The 17,131-nt window shown below is 57.7% G+C and overlaps 1 protein-coding gene across 1 annotated transcript; it reads right to left on the reverse strand.

Annotated features, from left to right (window-relative positions):
• Positions 1–2,929: 2,929 nt before the first annotated feature.
• On the reverse strand, positions 2,930–16,763 carry CASC3 (CASC3 exon junction complex subunit). The gene is made up of 13 exons (XM_030022934.2): positions 16,476–16,763; positions 15,050–15,077; positions 14,659–14,696; positions 12,771–12,929; positions 12,527–12,678; positions 11,919–12,095; positions 10,977–11,671; positions 9,159–9,223; positions 8,792–8,906; positions 8,081–8,179; positions 7,105–7,319; positions 5,745–5,867; positions 2,930–4,801 (listed from the first exon to the last, which is right to left on the reverse strand). Exons 1-13 carry the CDS (start codon positions 16,731–16,733, stop codon positions 4,760–4,762), a joined length of 2,166 nt encoding a protein of 721 aa, XP_029878794.1. The 5' UTR covers positions 16,734–16,763; the 3' UTR covers positions 2,930–4,759.
• Between the last annotated feature and the right edge of the window lie 368 nt (positions 16,764–17,131).

The raw sequence follows: 17,131 nt of genomic DNA on the forward strand, positions 1-17,131 counted from the left end.
CGGGGTGCAGCCGCACGGGCGACGGGCACGCACCGGGACACGGTCGCGGCCCCCGTCCCCGTCCCCAGCAGCCCCGCACAGGTGATGCGTTGCACGCCCCCGGACCGCCCCCCCCACCCGCGGCACCGTCACACCGGGGACGCGGCCACGCGCCCACACGCCATCAGTCACGCGCAGGGGATGCATCGGCGGAGCCCCCGCACCCCCACGCCGCAGAACGGCCTGCCGGGGGGGGGGACACAGCCCACACCCTGTCACCCCCCCCCCGCCGTCACACCGGTGGCACTATCACACACCCCGACAGAGGGACACAGTCTTACACCCCCCCCCCCACATGCTGTCTCACACCCGTGTCACACCCCTGTCACACCCTGACACCCTGTTCCCCGGCACACCCACGTGGCCCCCCCATACCAGCCCAGCGCCCCGGCAGCCCTGGGGCACACGGGACGGTCCCCCCCCCCGTGGTGTCCCTCCCCGGTGTCCCCTCCGAGGGGGGCACATGCCCAGGTGTGGGGTGACCCACCCCTGCCCCCCCCCCCCCAGCCCAGCTCTCTGCACCCCATCACAGCGTGGGAAAGGGCCGGGGGTGGGTGCAGGACCCCCCCACCCCGGTGCGGGCACCCCCCTGAGGCCAGGGCCGCCCGGCGGGCAGGGCCGGGCAGGTCGGGGCAGCTGCCTGCCCCCCGCGCCGCCTGCCAGGCCGGGAACAGGCCCTGCCGGGCTGGCAAGCCGGGGCAGGTGCCGGGGCAGGGCAGGGTGGGACGTGGCGCCTGCCCGGGGCAGAGCCGTCGTGCCCCCTGCCCGCTGGGTGCCGAGCACCCGCCCTGCCCGAGCCCCGTTGCCCCCCGGCCCCGCCGCGAGCAGCTGGGGAGGCGCAGGGGCCTGGACCCGCTCCGCGCCCCTCCAGGTACGGCAACGGTGGTGACGGCGATGGAGGGAAAGACCCCACGTACCCCCACAGTCGCCGTCTCCCGGGGTTGGCTCCTTGCAAACCGGCGGCCCTGCTACAGCCCCGGGGTGGGACGGTGGCAACGGCCGGGGGGACACGGTGGGTGACCCTGTAGCCCCCGCTGTGCCCAGGCAGGCAGACCCCAGGGGGGTTTCAGAAGGGATGGAGGGACGGGGGTCCCGGCAGCTCCCGCTTTGTTCCCGCTTCGCCTCCACCAGGCAGTTGCTTGGCAACTCCATCCGTGCGGCCGCGGGAAAGCGGCAAAACGTGTCCCCGCGTCCCCATCCCCAGCTGCATGGGGCCCCGGTGGGATGGCACGGCATGGCACAGCACGGTCCTCCTCCACCCCATGGCACCTCCATCTACCCCACCAGGCCCCAGTGCTCAGACCCCGCCACATCCCACCCAAGACCCCAAAACGCTCCCACCCGGACAAGCTCCTCCATCCCCTCTGCCTGGGGCAGCCGGAGGAGGGTGCCCGGCCCTGGGTGCAAGCTGTGGCCGCATGGAGAGGGGCTTCTCCTGACAGCAAAGGCTGGAGGAAGCAGGAGGGGAAACTGAGGCACAGAGAGGCCATGCTTGCCGGTGGCAGCGGGGCCACACGGGCATTAGGGACCCAGAGCATCGTGCCATGCCAAGGGCCGTGCTCACCCCCAGGAAACGCGCCCCAGATCCGGGCCCATCGGCTCGGCCCAGCTCCTCTCCCCCGGCTCGGCATGGACAGGGGCACTGCTGGCGCAGAGCGAGCTATTAGCTTAATTAATTTGCTGTTATTTCTCCTAATGAGCTGGGATCTGGAGCAGGCGCTTCCCTCCCAAAGCCTGTGCCTCCATTTGCAGCCGTGTTGCGTTCCCCCACCCTGGCAGCCGAGTGGGGGGGGTGCGAAGCCTCCAGGCACTGCTCAAAACAGACCTTGTGTAGGAGGGAAAAATTACACCGAGGGAAAAATCCCTCCCCGAGCCAGCGCCTTAACCCACTTCCCGGCTGCAGTGCCGGGAGAGGGAATCTCAGCATTTGGGGAAGGGGAGAGCCCCCAGTCGAGGGGCTTCTCAGCTGGCAGCTTCTCCGCAAGGTCCCTGCGATGGTCCGAGCTGGCCTCTGGACCAGGCTCAGCCCCGAGCCCTCTGCCAGGGAGGGAAACTGAGACAGGGGTGCTGGTGAGGGAAGGGGCAGGATGGCAGTGGGGGCAGGAGGTCGACGGCTCCTGCTCCTGCTGACGGATGGGCTCTGAGACCCCAACCCCGCTGCCGGCAGCGAGGCTAGAAGCCAGGGAGAGCTGCAGGGGCTGGGGCAGGATGCAAAGGGGGGGGGTGTTGAAGTCCCCCTGCCCTCCCAAGCCACCCTCCACCACGGCGCTGGCAGACGCTGCCTGCATCCTTCCCCCTCCCCGTGTCCCCCCTGCCCAGCCCAGGGCCGACTGCAGGAGGGCAGACCCCACCGCGGTGCTCCCTCGATACCCCTGCGATCGGGGCGTACCGGGAGGGTGCAGGAGCGGGGTACGTGCCACCCACCCTCCCCTTTGCCGTGGGAAGCCGGGCCGCGGGCCAAAGGGAGGCCGTGGCGGCGGTGCCGAGGCGGAGGGAGGCAGCGCGGCACAGAAGCGCGCAGGCGGCAGCTCCCACACCACCTACACACCAGTTGTTCCTTCCTCCGCGAGCGAGCGAGGCTGCAGGGAGAGGAGAGGAGGGGGTTCGCTTCTGCGCCGAGCCCCGCCGCCGGGGCAGAGCTGGGCTTGGGGACAGGCTGCAGCTGCTCCCCGGGGACGCCGGCGCGGGGGCGAGGGCGGCTGGCGCCGGCCGCAGAGAAGTCGCTCTTCCAGTCCCACAGGGAGCTCCTGGAAAGGGGAGAGCAGCTCCCGGCACACGGCCGAGCTTTCCGGCAGCGCGGTGGAAGGGACACCGGTCCTCCCCGGGAGAGTGCGTGTGCCCGCTGCCCCTGTGGGTCTCAGCGCGAGGAAGGAGAGACAAGAGAGCTGGCTACTTTCTAAAACGTATTCTCATCTGCGTGCCAATACAATGCTGGTTACAAATGTGCACTCCTAAGGGACAGGAATCCAAATAAACAAAACCAAAAACCCATCACAGTGTTGTAAGGTCCAGGACTTCAGTCACGCGACCGATATGTTAACGATACATTTCAGCCTTAAGGCAGAGAAACAGTTACATGTAAAACGTAAGGGATTTCTGCTTTTAAAATGTCGCTTTGACGTCTGAAATTAGGTACAAAAGGTCATCGAGTTACAAACAACAAACAAAGAAGGGATTTCTGCTGGAGAGCCGGGCATGCATGAGACGACCTCGACCAGGGAGCAGGCAGGTGGGCCGCTGGGCACCCCTCCCTCGCCGCAGATGGGGACTCGGAGGCCAAGACGCCGCTTGCTTGGAGCGGCGACGTTCCCCCTCTCACCGAGCGGCCTGCGCCAGCAGCTGGCACCTCCCCATGCTGCCCCAGCACGTGCTCGGGGCGAGCGGCAGGAATCGGCAGCCTGCCTTGCCAAGTTTCCTAATGCAATCTGCAAACGGCTGCAAGGACACAGCCAAGACCGAGCGTGACTGGGAGCCGGAGCCGCTCCGCCTGCCACGGTGCCGGCGGGATGCGTGCTGCAGAGAGGCGGCGCAGCGCTGCGGCACGGGAGAGCCAGCCGAGCCCGGCTTGGCACGCTCGGTGCTGCGGTGCCAGTCACCCCGGCAGATCGGCCTCGGAATCCTAACGGGGGAAACAAGGCTGCTGAGGTCCCCAGGGGAATGCCGGTTTACGTGGTGGCAGGCGCGGGGCTGAGGTGCTTCCTTCCTGGGGATGGAAGCCTGGGCTGGATGCGTTGGGGCGGGTTACAACACCCCCTTCCACTTCCACAGCAGCAACACCCAAGTGCTAGGAGCAAATCACTCCTCTGCTTGCCTTGTCTAGCTGGTTTGTCTGCTGGCAGGGCTGTTCTGGCAGCGTCGAGGTGCCTGGACGCCCATAAACCTCCCTCTCTGCCACTGATTTGGCAGAGGTGCGGGAGGAGGGTGGAAATCTCCCCCTGCTCTGCAAGGTGAGCTTGTGGCAGTGGGGAAGGGGGTCGCCCCATGCTCATGCATACGGATTCCCATCTGATGCGAGTTGAGAGCTTGCACACACATGGACAGAAACCGCCAACGACACAAGTTACCAACAGGGCTTGTTCGGAAAAAGAAACAGGAGGAGCTTCTAAATTAAGTGGTGACTGCACAGCCAGCACGTTCCTGACAGACTCCTATCGCTCAGCTGCCCTTCCTATGCTTAAACAATGGCAGAAATAAACTTGCTAATTTAAAAAGAGAGTTGAAACGAAGAATTAACCTATCAGCTGTCTCCACAGGGGGCAGGGGAAGTTATGTTCCAGTTAGCCAGACAAACAAATTTGAAATACCCAAAAGAAACAAATCAGCTTTACTGGGGGAGCTGGTTCATTTCTTAAATAAAAACAGAGACCACAATCAAGCCAGTCGAGTTTAACATCCTAGAGAGGGAAAAGGGCAGATGTTTAGTAAAAGAGCAAAGTTGCAAGAACTTGTGGCCAAGGACCGACTCTGGGGGTTGATTCTTCGGTGACCCCTGTGCCCCAGTGAGGGAGGGGGAAGGAGGGCAGATCAGCAGCGGCGAGACGGTTTTCGGGAGGGCACCGGTAAAACCAGAGAGGGAAGGTGCCTGGCCCTGAGCACAAGACGGTGCAGCTGATTTCATCCGGCTGCCTCACCTACGCACAGGGAAGGAGCCTTTCCCGAGAAGGAGCTTCCTCCTTGCTGAGGTGCCAAGTCTGGCGTTGGGACTCCCACAGCCGCATCCCTACGTGTTGCTCCTCTCCTTTGATTTTTCACCTTTGCTGTCCTGGTGGGGAAGAGGAAAGAGAAGCATAGGCTTAGGCTGCTCCACCTACAACACCCACAAACACCACGCAGCGGTTGCAGCGCTATCGCCAGGGCCCTGTGAGAAACACTCTCCACGTCTGGGTGCCAAAACACAACCACCGCCCGCCCACGCCTCCGGCTTCCTCTGTGCCCACTCTGGGCACAACCAGCTCCCTTCAGCCAAGCTCTCCTCGTGGTTAAACATTTTTCCATCGCGAGGCTTTCCAAAGGGCGCCTCGATCAGACAATCTTGCAGTGGATTTACAAACACTGCGTGTTTCCCAGCCCTCTACCATGCCGCGCGCTGCCTCCCTGCGTACGGGGAAACAACCGGCACATGCCTGCCCGGGTCTGGGCTTGCCACAATTCAGGCTCACTCAGCTCCCATACGCTAAGCAAGGTATTAAAAAGGAAACCAAACACACATGTGGCACTCTGGCGCGCACACACACGCACAGCTCACGGCACTGGAGCAAGGAAACCGTTCCCAGCACAGAGAAATGGCTCTCATCTCCGGAAGCCTTTAAGTCTGCTGCCTGAATTATCTACTAAGGTCTCGACATTTATTTTTCCAGAGAAGTCACTACCTCCTAGCTTAGGACTGGATTTTTCTCTCTCTGAAGTGTTCTGTTTTCTACCCTGAGGAAATTAAAAAAAAAAAAAAAAAAAAAAAAGCAAGGGTCAACTTTGGACTTACTTTTTACGTGGGTTTAGTTTTAAAGTATTTAGAAACTCAAATTAACTGGAGCCCTGCTTACCACCTGCAATGAGAAGCTGAGGTTTGGGACATGTCGAAGATGAGACAGTTTAAGATTTCCTTGGAACAATGTGGTTTTTTGGATGGGAAAGGGAGACTGCAGCATCACGCACACCCCAACGGTACCGCATCACACACGCGCAGACTCATGCCGAGGAGACAGTACCTCAGGAGGCGGTGGCTTGATAGTCACAGGCTGGGACGTCCTTCGAGGTGGAGAAGGCTTGGGCTGCACTTGCTGCTGGACAGTGTTGTAGTACGTGACCCCTCCGTACACCTGGGACTGGGCCTGCATTCCCCAGAGAGCAGAAGGGTCAGTGCTCTTTGCGGCAGGGTGGGGGTGGGGGGCCACAAGAAAGCTGCATCCCCTGCGAGAGCACCACGCGCCTCAGACAGCCTTTACGGCACGCACCTGGGCTGTGAAAAGATGCTACCACCTAGCACCGAAGGTGAGTAGCCACAGGGCGATGGGTGTTGATTTGTGCTGTGCTCCCCAAGGCTACAAAGAACAGCAGCACTTACAGCTCCCGGAGGACCCTCGCCTGCTGCTGCCCCTTACCAGGGTCTCCCTGCTCTCAGCAGGGTGGGCAGGCACAGGCTGCAGCAACCCGCAGCCACACTGGATTGAAGTTTGCAGCAGATGGGCTTCCTTCACCCCACAGAGTTTCTCAACTGCTATATAATGTCTGTGCTTTACAACAGCAGCAGCTACTGCTTTTCTGCACAGACAAGGCAGGTAACAGTTCCCCTTCACACCGAGATCTCCTCTAGCTGCCCAGGGGCTCGGGATCTGCCCCAAAAGCAGGGTGATTCCCTGCCAGGGCAGCTGGGATCAGCCCAGGGCAGCAGAGAAGGTCAGAGAGGTTGCAGGGCTCAGGGAGCATGCACATCTCTCGCCTGCCACTGCGTGTCAGCCGTGTGCCGCTCACACGGCGGCCACGGGGAGCGGCAGGTTCGTCATCACGATGCCCACAGAGATCTGCCTCCTCGCTGCCCAGCAGCTACTGCGGATACAGAGGTCGGACGCCAAGCCGTCCCCCCAGAAAAACCAAAAAAGCCAGCCCCATGCTGGTCACACCATGGGCTTTCCTGGCCGGTGCCAAAGAACAGCACTAGCCAGTTTCCAGCCTCCTGCTTCCATCTCAAACAGAAAGGACTTCCAAAACGATTTTCAAGGTGTCCTTGGCTTAGCATGGACCTGGAGGGGATGTAACGATTCACAGGCTCCCAGTGGGCTGTTTCCCTCTTCTGAAGGGGAAGATCTCGATTCTGAGATCCACCAATACAGGCATTTCATCCACTAGACCTTGAATCCAGGGTAGCTGCACAGCAGGCACAGGAGCAGCCCCTTCCAGCTACCCGCCCCAAGCAGAGAGAGGGATGACAGTAAACAACCTCCCACCACGGAGCAGCCCAGCTGCTCCACATCCTCTCCCAGGAAGCCTCAGAGAATATACCCCCACTGCACAGGATCCCATCTGCTCTTGAAAGCTCCTGCTCAGGAAGGAGACGCGCAGCTGGCTTACCTGCGTGTTGGAATAGAGGTGAGGAGGGGGCGGAGGGGGTAGTGCTCCTGGGGGGTAGGGGTAGCCAGGATTCCCAAAATTCATGACTCCAGGAGGGGAGAAGTAAGTCGGTGCGAGCAGCTGCTGTGGCGGGGGCTGGCCTGGGGGCATGGAGACTGGCGGAGGGTACAGCCCAGGGTTTGCCATGGGGGCTGGCGTCTGGTGGGGATGTAAACCTGGGAAGAGACAAAAATAAACTGAACATGATGTCGCGTGTAAAGCCAGCGCGTCCCATGGAGGGCCGGGGCGGCTACAATGCCAGCAGGTCAGCACGGCTGCGCCTTCCCTGCCGCAGCAGGAAGGAGAAGCGCTTTGCTCAAAGGCCTTTCCTGCAGCCACAAGACCTCAGCTCCTGTGCTGGGGAGGGAAAAAGGGAAGCGCTTCTCAGCACAGCGGAGCTCAGCCCCCTCCCTGATGCCGAGATCCTGATTCACTGGAACCGGACACAGCCCCTGTCAGCACATCCACTTCAGGAAACAGTTTTTGTGGGCAAGACAGAGAACATGTCAATTCAACAGCTCTCATTTCTGCTTTTCTGACCTACAAGCAGCAGGGACTGAAGAACCAGCCTAGCACAACTGGCAAAGCCAAACGCCCCACTGAAGGGGAAGTGACTCAGCCAGGAGGGTCTGCACAGAACCTGCAGACATCCAGCTAAAGGCTGCCAAAACATTCAGATCACTTCAGTCCTGCACTGGCTGCAAGGGCCAGAAATGCCTATTTTTCTTTCCTTAAAATTTATATTGATTCAGTGCCACTGGATGAGGGAAGCAGGCCTCTTCCATGTTCTAGAAATAGGGAAAATGGATTCCCCCAGTGACAGAGGCCATGTGAAACCAGAGTAATCTGCTCCATGGCACAGGCTGAGCTGCCCCAGGGCACAACCACAACATCGGTATCGGCTTCCCGGTGCCCCACTGAGGAGCTGGTTCCTCACCTGGATGAGGGAGGTGCATTTCTGGCTGTACAATCATCCCTTGGGGCGGCAGCGGGGCCGGGTTCTCACTGTGGGTGTAGATTGGTCCCTGGAATTGTACTGCAACACACAACGGTTGGTAAGGAGAAGCTCCACTGAATTTTATGCTACTGCAGCAAATCACACGCACACCCCAGCCAGCTATGGTTACAAGACTTGAATGCAGTGCTGCAAGCTACATTCCCATCGGCACACACAGTCTACCAGGCTCACAGATGCTACATACTCCCAACAGAAAAGCCTCCTACTCCCTTTACAAAGCAGGAGAATACTCGGGGAATTTCTTCTCCAACACTTTAAATGCTGGAGTAAATTCCTAATCCATCCTCAGTCTCATTCTGTAACTCTCCTTGCTCTTAAATGTCAAAGACATTGTTCTGATTTCAAGTTAATTTTAAATCCTAGTTCTCATGAAGAGAAGCAGTGTCCTAGAGAGCACAGGGAGGGGTGGCGGTAACACTGATTTTATTTCAGTGGGTTTAAACACCAACCGGGGAGGCTCAGAACAGCCTGTTAGTTACCATACGAGACAATGCCATGATGCTATTTACAAAGGAAAGGGAAGACAAAGCCCCCGATCTGCCCGACCCTAACAGGCGCGGAGGGACTCCTGCTCTAGCTGCTCAGGTCTGAGCACACAGGGAGCCTCAAGAGCGGGAGGGAAACACTCACGTGGGTCATAGTAGTGCCCTTCCATGATGCTGATGTGCATGGGGGGGGCAGGCTCCGGCACCGGGGGCCTCTGCCGCTGCGATGAGTAGCGTTTCACGCGGCCCCCCTGCACTGCCTGAAAGAGTCCAAAGGCGAGGGTCAGAGCGAGGGGCAGGAGCCCTCCCTCCAGTGAGGGAACACCAACCCACTCCCCCACCAGCCCCTACAAACCTCTATCTGGGTCACACAGTAAAAACTATGAACACCCACAAAAGAGAAAGGCTGAGGTGTCACAGGCAGCCTCTAATTACTACAACCCAGAAACAAGTAAATGCTCGGCTTCCGTGCTTCTAAAAGCAAGAGTCACACTCCACGCAACATGCTTTACCATTTCCTCCATTCTGTTAAACTGAGGTGGTGGCCCAGTTCCCACGTGCATATGGTTAGGAATACCTGAGGAAGAAACAAACTGGTTATTATGGTTCGCATTTGTTCCCAGTTAAGAGCCACCTCACCCGCTGAGGGTGCTGCCGGGAGACGCCTGTCGCTGGCCGTATGACAGCCTGGGGACGTTATTGTACTACAAACAGGCACAGCTCTTGCTTTCATGGCGAGAAACCTCCTAACAACTTCATTTCTTAGGTTACAATTTTAAATATTTTGGTACAAATTAGAAGCTGTTGTGTCGCTGTATAATCATCCATGCTGCTCAACACCTTTTAAATCTTGCTAAAAAAAAAAAATCCTCAGCTTGAAATCCAGGTCCTGATCTAAGCTCTGTTCCCGCTGAGACAAGGACCTCTTCAGAGTAGAAACAAGGATCCATGTGGGACTGGGTAAGCTGTGGTTTAAACCCTCTACAGGGCGTAACCACTTTTATCATAGGCTCCTTTCAATTCAAACAACAAAGTTAGGGCACACATTTAAAACCACAGTGCCAAACTGATCACAGGCAATTCCAGGGGCGCAGAAGTGGACAAAACAAACACTGAAAGTGCCCATGGATCGCTGATATTGCAAATATACGCACAGGCATACCTGCTGTACATACAGAATGACGTGATGGCTGGCTCACCTAGCCAAATGCCGCCCAGAATTAACTCCTACCTTCTCTGCTAGGAAGAAAAAAAGGGACAGTAGAGTAATATGTTCTTCTTACAGACAGAAAGTGGTCTCCTATCTGCAGACTAGAGCTGTCTCACAGTAAATTTGTTAAGGTGCTTTATTTTTAAGCATTTAAAAAAAAAAAAAAGAGTACATAATCTCAGCTGCAAATCACAGCACTTTTGAACTCTCATTTCTCTGTCTACTCGCATCCACAGTTGAGACCAAGGGTCTGTTCACACACAGACTTTCCTAGTCACACCAGTACAAGACAACTTATGGTTTCATGACCTAAACCTCAAGAGATGCTTATGAAAGCAGCAAGTTGCTTTCTTCTCCTTGCTCCAGTTTTATTTCCCTCAGGAAGAACTCTAACACTCCCCACAAAAGACTCTAATTTTGCAAAGAGATAATTATACCTGAATGACCTCTCGCATGGATGCTCAACTAGAACTCGGTCCTTAGCTTGCACAGGGGTGACTCTGCCACATATCCCTCCCTCAGCCCGCCTGCCTGCTGCTGCGAACACAGCAGCTTCCTCCTACCGGGCACAAATGAGTTTGCCAACCCCCGTCAGGCCTTAGCTAGTGGCAACCAAATCTCAATGCTAGGAAATAAGGTGATAAACAGAGGAAAGTTCCCTCCTAGCAGGACGTTACAGGAGCCTGGTAATTCATTACCCTTACCTGCCAACTGAGCACAACACTCCTTATCTCCCAAACTCCTGCTGCAGCAGCCGGTCTGTGATTCACACCGCACAAAGTCCCTGTTGCCTGTTCCACACACAGGCTTTCAGCTTCACTGAAGCTTCCCCGTCCTCAACACAAAACAGGGCAGAGAGAGGGAAAGGATCTACTCTTATGTCCTTCCCAGCCCTAATTCAATTAACCTACACCAGAATGTTTAATTTCCCCTTTATTCTCTTCTGTTTTGTGCTCTCTAACCATCTCCACTGCACTTTCTCAGCAGCATGCATCACCACCACGTACCTACCCTGAGACTGGACTAAGGCAGAGACAGTTCAGCTCTGACCGACTACACGAATGCAGAGTTACATTTGGCTGGGGCTGCAGTGGAAAACCAACAAGCTGCACGCACTTACCCCTCAGCTCCCGGGGCTGTATGAACTGCGACTGCCCCGGAGTCCAGTTCTGCTCAGTGAGATTCATTTGGGTCATCTCTTGCTCAAGTCCATCCAAGTTGGATTCTACCGGTGACTCCCAGTTACTGTTCTTGGCTGGTGGGGGGGACGTCTCAGCTTGCACAGGTTTTGGAGGCACAGGAGTCAGCCCTTCTGAAGCAGGCACTTCATCTGCCAGCTTCCCCGCATCGCCAGCCTTGATTCTGGTCCTTCTTGCCCGGGAATAAGACTTCTTTTCAATTGGTCTGTCTGGTGGTGGCTGTGCAGCATCAGCAGCCGTGGCTTGATTTTCCAAAGCAACCTCCTCCTTCACAGGGCTGCCGTGGACATGTGCCGCTTCCATCTCTGGTGACTTGTCTCTCGGTGGAGTTTGCTCTGCACGCTTTGCTCTATAGTTGCTGTCCTGTTTTGCTTGCTCACCATTTCGAGACAGATGCTGGATGCTTGCTTCTGAAGCTCGGTAGCTTGGACGGGTCTCTTTGTAGCCCCCCATCCTTGGGTAGTTTCTGGGTGGGGGCATCCTCCCTGTACCTGCAGAGCTCCTGCTGGTGAAGGTTCGCGGGGGAGCTGAAGTGCTGTCTGCACCTTGGTGCCTTGGGGGCTTATTTGGCCTCTCATTGGACCAGTTTGGGTCTCGCTGAGGAGGACTGCCAAATCTGAGGGAGAAAAATCGTACAAAGGACTGGGAATAAATTGATGGGTGAGAGGTGCTGCTGTGCCAGGGAACCCCTCTGCGGGATGCAGCATCCATAACTCCTAGGACCAAGGTCCCACCCTGGGGCTGAAGCCAACAACAGGGCTTTCCCCCTTTGGGGCTTCAGACCTGTTGTTTGAAGCACCTGGCACAAGGGCCAAGGTCTCCCTCCAGGATGAGCCAGCCTCTAGTTTGACTTTGCTGCTCACCTTGGTTTGCGCATCCTCCTTGGCTTGATGTCATCGGGGTTGTGAGCTGACCTGATGTCATAGCCATAAAGCGCGATCAGCTCCTGCCTGGTCTTGGGGGCCTGCTCGTCCTCCCGGAATTTGTCATGCTCCCAGCGGCCCTCGTCCTTCCATAGCTTCCGCTGACGACCCTTCGGCCTGGAACAGTTACACAGGGAGGACCAAGAAGATGTTGCAAAGCCAAGGGACGTGGCAGCTTCAACCAGCCCCACACACAAAGCTCAAGCATTTCTAGGGCAGGGCATGCACAGGAGACAGCGTCTCTTCTTCCTCCCTCTCTTCCTGCCCAACAGCTGCTGCTCTACCCACTGCTATTTCTGAAAAGCAGCAAGAAGGGTCACTGCTCCTTGGCAAGAGGCTTTCCTTGTGGTTTTTTTTGCACCACACTCAGTCTCTCCTTCAAAACAAAGAGCTAAAAATGTCCTGGCAGGACACTGCAAGCAGGCAACCAAAGCACAGACCTTCCCAGCACTTCACGCCAAAGCAAGGAGCTGTGGTGCCAAACACTGGCCTGGGAGTTGGCCTCACCCTCCCAGAGAAAGGCAGACACGTGGGGGATGCTCACATACCTGACCTCTTCCTCCTGTGTCTGCCCTCGGAGGTCATGCTCAAAGAATAGCCCTTTGCGTGGGATGTAAGCTGGGTTCTTCCGATCCTCATCATCGTCCAGGTGCTTGGGAACTTTTTTTCCAACTTTATTCTCAACAGGTTCAGTGCTCTCCTGTCAAAATCAGACAGCTCTTACCACTGCAGCAGTCCCTCTGCTGCATGGAGAAGCCCCCCATGGCCCAGAGAACACGTTTTAACACCTACCTGCCCATCCCCGCTTTGCCTTTCACCAGTTACAGCACCTTTGGAGTCAGGCTTCTCATCCCCTTTCTCTGCTTTTGCCGCTGACTCACAGGAATCATTACTATCCTGCTTCAGTTCCACTTTGGCACTTTCTTCCTCGCTGTAATCTTCTTCCTCTGCCTGAAAGAGCCCCAGTTACTCAAACACACACCTTTAGCAGCAGGTCCCCCACGAATTTCCCCACACAAGTCCCCAGATCTGGAGTTAGATCCCTGTTCCAGTTGTTAGAGACCTGACTCTTTCAAAGCAGAGGATTAGCTCTTGAGATCCTTCCTATCCCTGTATTTTTACAGAAAAAGCAAAGACTAAACCCAACACCTCTCCCCACCAACTCCCACCAGCAACATCAGATCCAACAGTCAGGCTTTCCCCGAACACAGCCGGGACCATCTCTGCCACAAAGCCACAGCCTCTCACCGCTCTGAAAGCAAAGGGCTTGTGCAAGCCAGGGAGACCAGTGAACAAGGGCCCTCAGACGGTCCCTTCCTTCCCACACCAAGGGCCCGGATCCAACCAGAACCGTGTTTCCAAATTCCCTGGAGTTACTCAGCTGACTCACTCGGAGCACTCTGCTCGCAGGAGCGTGACCTCGTTTCACCCTCCAGGAGCCTGCAAGCCTTGCTTAGGCTGGAACTGACACTAAAAATAGCCCTGCGTGATTAACAAAAAGACTGCTCTATTTTTCTCTTTCAACACAGCGTATTTGCACATCAACTGCTCCTTTTGTTTACGTTGGGGAAACCCAGACGTGGCATTATTTTTAGGCACAGGAACAGAGTCATCCTGGCATGTCAGTGATGCAATACCCCCACTGCTCCAACACCCCAGCGTGCACCAGCGCTGCTCTGCTTTTACGCGCACCGAGCCTCCAGGGAGCCTCCACACAGGTTTCCAGGCTTGAAGAGCTGCTGCACGGTGAACACGGGGAGCTGCCCCTTACCCTCCACGTGCTGCCTCTACAGCCCGCCGCGCTCCTTCCTCACTAATGGCAGAGATTAATTCACAAATTAACAGCCCCTACGAGCTTCAATTTCATCATCTGCCCTGCTGTTTTGTGTTTTCTCCAACTCTTGCCCCCCTCAAGATCCCCAAAACAGCTGCCTCAAGAGAAGTGTTTTCACTAGAAAACCTTCAGTGTCATCATTAGAAACCAGAACTTCTCTAAACTTCCTGGAGATGTTAAACTTATGGTTTTGCACTAAAAATCCAGGGAAACCTACAGCCACAGCCTGCTGCCCAGGCTGGGGCAGGGGGTCTCGGTGCACACGAGGCAGGATTTTCTCAGCACACACCCAGCGCAGAGCTGCCAGCACTCACGGGGTGCGTTACCCCTCCAGCTGCAGAAGACAGTGATGCTGCCTGGGACGCTTCCAACCCAGCACTTAGGTTTTTTAATTTCAGCTAATTAGAATGCAACCAGCATCCTGCGCTTCCTTCCACACCCTTCTTGGCCATCGTAAATTCTGCTCCCAGTATCCAACGTCTGAGGAGCCAGGCATTTTTTCCCCCCATACACACTGGCCCTACATCCACCCCCCCAGCAGCACAGGTGGCTTCTCCCCAGGGCTAGGCCCAGCGCCGTGGACTGTAAGTGCGGGAACTGCCCAGCGAGGGGCTCGGACTGGGAGAGACCGTTTTCCTCTGCAACGGCGATGGCTACGCTGCAACGTGGCTCACTCCGAGTCTCTGGTGTGAAGCACACGCGCTGGTACCTTGAGACAAAGGCAATCGCTGCCGACGGGGTCAGTGGAAGAGAACGAAGGACACAAACTGGGTTTTGTGCTAAAATTACGTGAGATGCAGTCACTCGGCAGAACCCTTTAAACACCAGGACAGAGACTCCTCTTACCTCCGAGTCTTCTGCGCTTTCGTAATCTGAGAGTACAGCTGCAGGGGAGAAAAAGGAGTTTGGTGTCAGGGCAGAAGCAGAAATGCCGCTTCTCTCCGAGCGTAACACGCCACGCCGCGGGCAACCGCTGGCAAACACACACTGAACAGCCCCTCCAAGGGGAAGTCAGAGGACAGCACCAAAGCATCCCCGACTAACACCACTGCCAGCTAACGCAGGAGGAACCAAGGGCGAGTTTGGGGCTCGCTGTCCCTGCACCCCACGTTTGCCTACTATTACGAGTTACTATTTGGGATGACAACAACCACAGGGCTATCGGGAAAGGTGTTTTGTCCAGTTTTTACTTTTTGCACACAAACAGCATTTGCAACACCAGAGAGTCGTTACTCACCATCTCCTTCAATGCCATCCTCACTTTCCTGCGGAGAGAGGGAGAGAAAGGTGTGTTAGCGGAGGGGAAGGTCAGCAGCCGGGTCCCTGTGGCATCCTACGATCCCAGGCACAATTACGACAAGGTTTGGCCCCCGTCCTATCGCCTCTGCCCTTGGAAGTTCAGCTTCAGTGACCCAGAAAGAAGAAACAAATTCAGGGCTCCCCGTACCTTTCTCTAAGATCCTTCTAGAGAGAGCTACGCTAGGGGAACGCAGCTCAGGAATAAAAGCACAAACTGTGTTAACTGCTGGGGATCTTTGGAGGGAAAAGAGCGACATGGACAGAGAAGGCAGGCTCCCCTCCCTCAATAACAGGGAGCCAGACAGTTAACTCAGGAAATGACAAGAGGATTACTTAAAGCAGGAGCCCAGGAATAACGAGCAGATGCCGAGCGGGACCGAATTCAGGCAGACATCTGCTAGAGGCTCCGGCGACAGAAACACAATCCTGCGCCTGAGAGAAGATGCCGGACAAAGCGCAACAGCTCAGATTGGGAAAAGCTTCTAGTAAAAGAACAGACTGATCAAGCTCTGCAGTAAAAACAACCTCAGATCAAAAATAAAACCAGCCAACGCGTTAACGAGATAAGCCCAAACGCCAAAACAGCCGAGCAGAAATACGCTGCGATCCAGGAGGAACTTGAAATAACCGGCACTATAAACCCGTGACAGGACAAAATCGCAGCCTGCCGTAAACGGCCAGAGAAGGAGAATCACCCTGCAGCGGCAGGGGCGAGCAGCACCACGAACCCCCCCCCCCCCCCATGTAAAAGGCTTTTAACACCCGCACTTACAAGAAGGCTGCTCAGAGTTGATAAAGAGCAGAAGAGGCCTGACCTGGCAGCAAACCCACCCTCCCACGCCCCACTGTGGGGAGTCCAGGTGGGGGGACAGGACCCCGCCATGGGGGGACGGACGGGAAGCCCCTGCCTGGGGCTGGGGGGAGTCGCAGAGCCCAGCTCTCCCCTGCGGGGCTGCCCCCCCCCCCCCCCAAGCCCTGCTCCCCCAATTCCCCAGCCTGGTGCTCCCTCAGCTCTCCAGCCCCAACCCCCCCTCCAAGCCCCCCAACTGCCCCTCCATTCCCCCAGTTCCACCGATACCAGAGCCCCCCCCAGTTCCCCTGACACCAGAACACACACCCCCCGGCCCGTTCCCCCAGTTCCCCCGACACCAGAGACCGCCCCCCCCCAGTTCCCCCGACACCAGACACCCCCTCCCCCCCAGTTCCCCCGACACCAGACACCCCCCCCAGCCCATTCCCCCAGTTCCACCGCCACCAGAGACCCCCCCCGCCCGCCCCGTTCCCCCAGTTCCACCGCCACCAGAGCCCCCCCCCCCTCCCCAGTCGCCCCCCATTCCCGGTGACGCCCCCCCACCCGCACTCACACACTCGGACTCGGGCGCGCTCTTGGCCGCCCCCCCGGCAGCGCTCTCGGCCCCGCGGCCCCGCGGCCCAGCGCTGAGGGCCCCGGCGGCACCCCGCGGCGGGCGGTGAGGCGGGCGGGGAGAACCGGAGCCGGAGCCGGAGGCGGATCCCGAGCGGGAGCGAGCGGCGCTGGCGGCCGAGTCGGCGCTGTCGGAGGCGGCCGAGTCCGAGTCGTCCTCGCTGTCCTGCGAGGCGCGCTGCCGCCGCCGGTCCGCCATCTTGGGCAGCCGCAGGGGCGGGCGGCGGCGCGGGGCACCACGGGACGGACTACACCTCCCGGCGGACCCCGCGGCCCGTGACGTCACCGCCGCCACCGTCCCGACAGCCTTTGCGGCAGCGAGCGAGCGGCCGCTCCTTCCCCTCCCCGCCCGCTCTCGCTCCCCGGCAGGGGGCAGGCGCGCGCCGGGCAGGGCGTCGACGTCACGGCGCGGGTGGCGTCACGGCGGCGGAAATGACGTCATGCGCGCGCGGGGACGGAGGGGGGGCGGACGAGACAAGCAGACACCATCAGCACGCAGCGTCCGTTTTCCTCGTTTATTGTAAAAAAAAAAAAAAAAAAAAAAAAAAAGGCGCGCGCGCGGGTGTGTCCACGTGTGACACCCCCCCGTCTCCTCCC

This window comes from Aquila chrysaetos, chromosome 8 (assembly GCF_900496995.4).
Source record: "Aquila chrysaetos chrysaetos chromosome 8, bAquChr1.4, whole genome shotgun sequence".
Taxonomy (NCBI): domain Eukaryota; kingdom Metazoa; phylum Chordata; class Aves; order Accipitriformes; family Accipitridae; genus Aquila; species Aquila chrysaetos.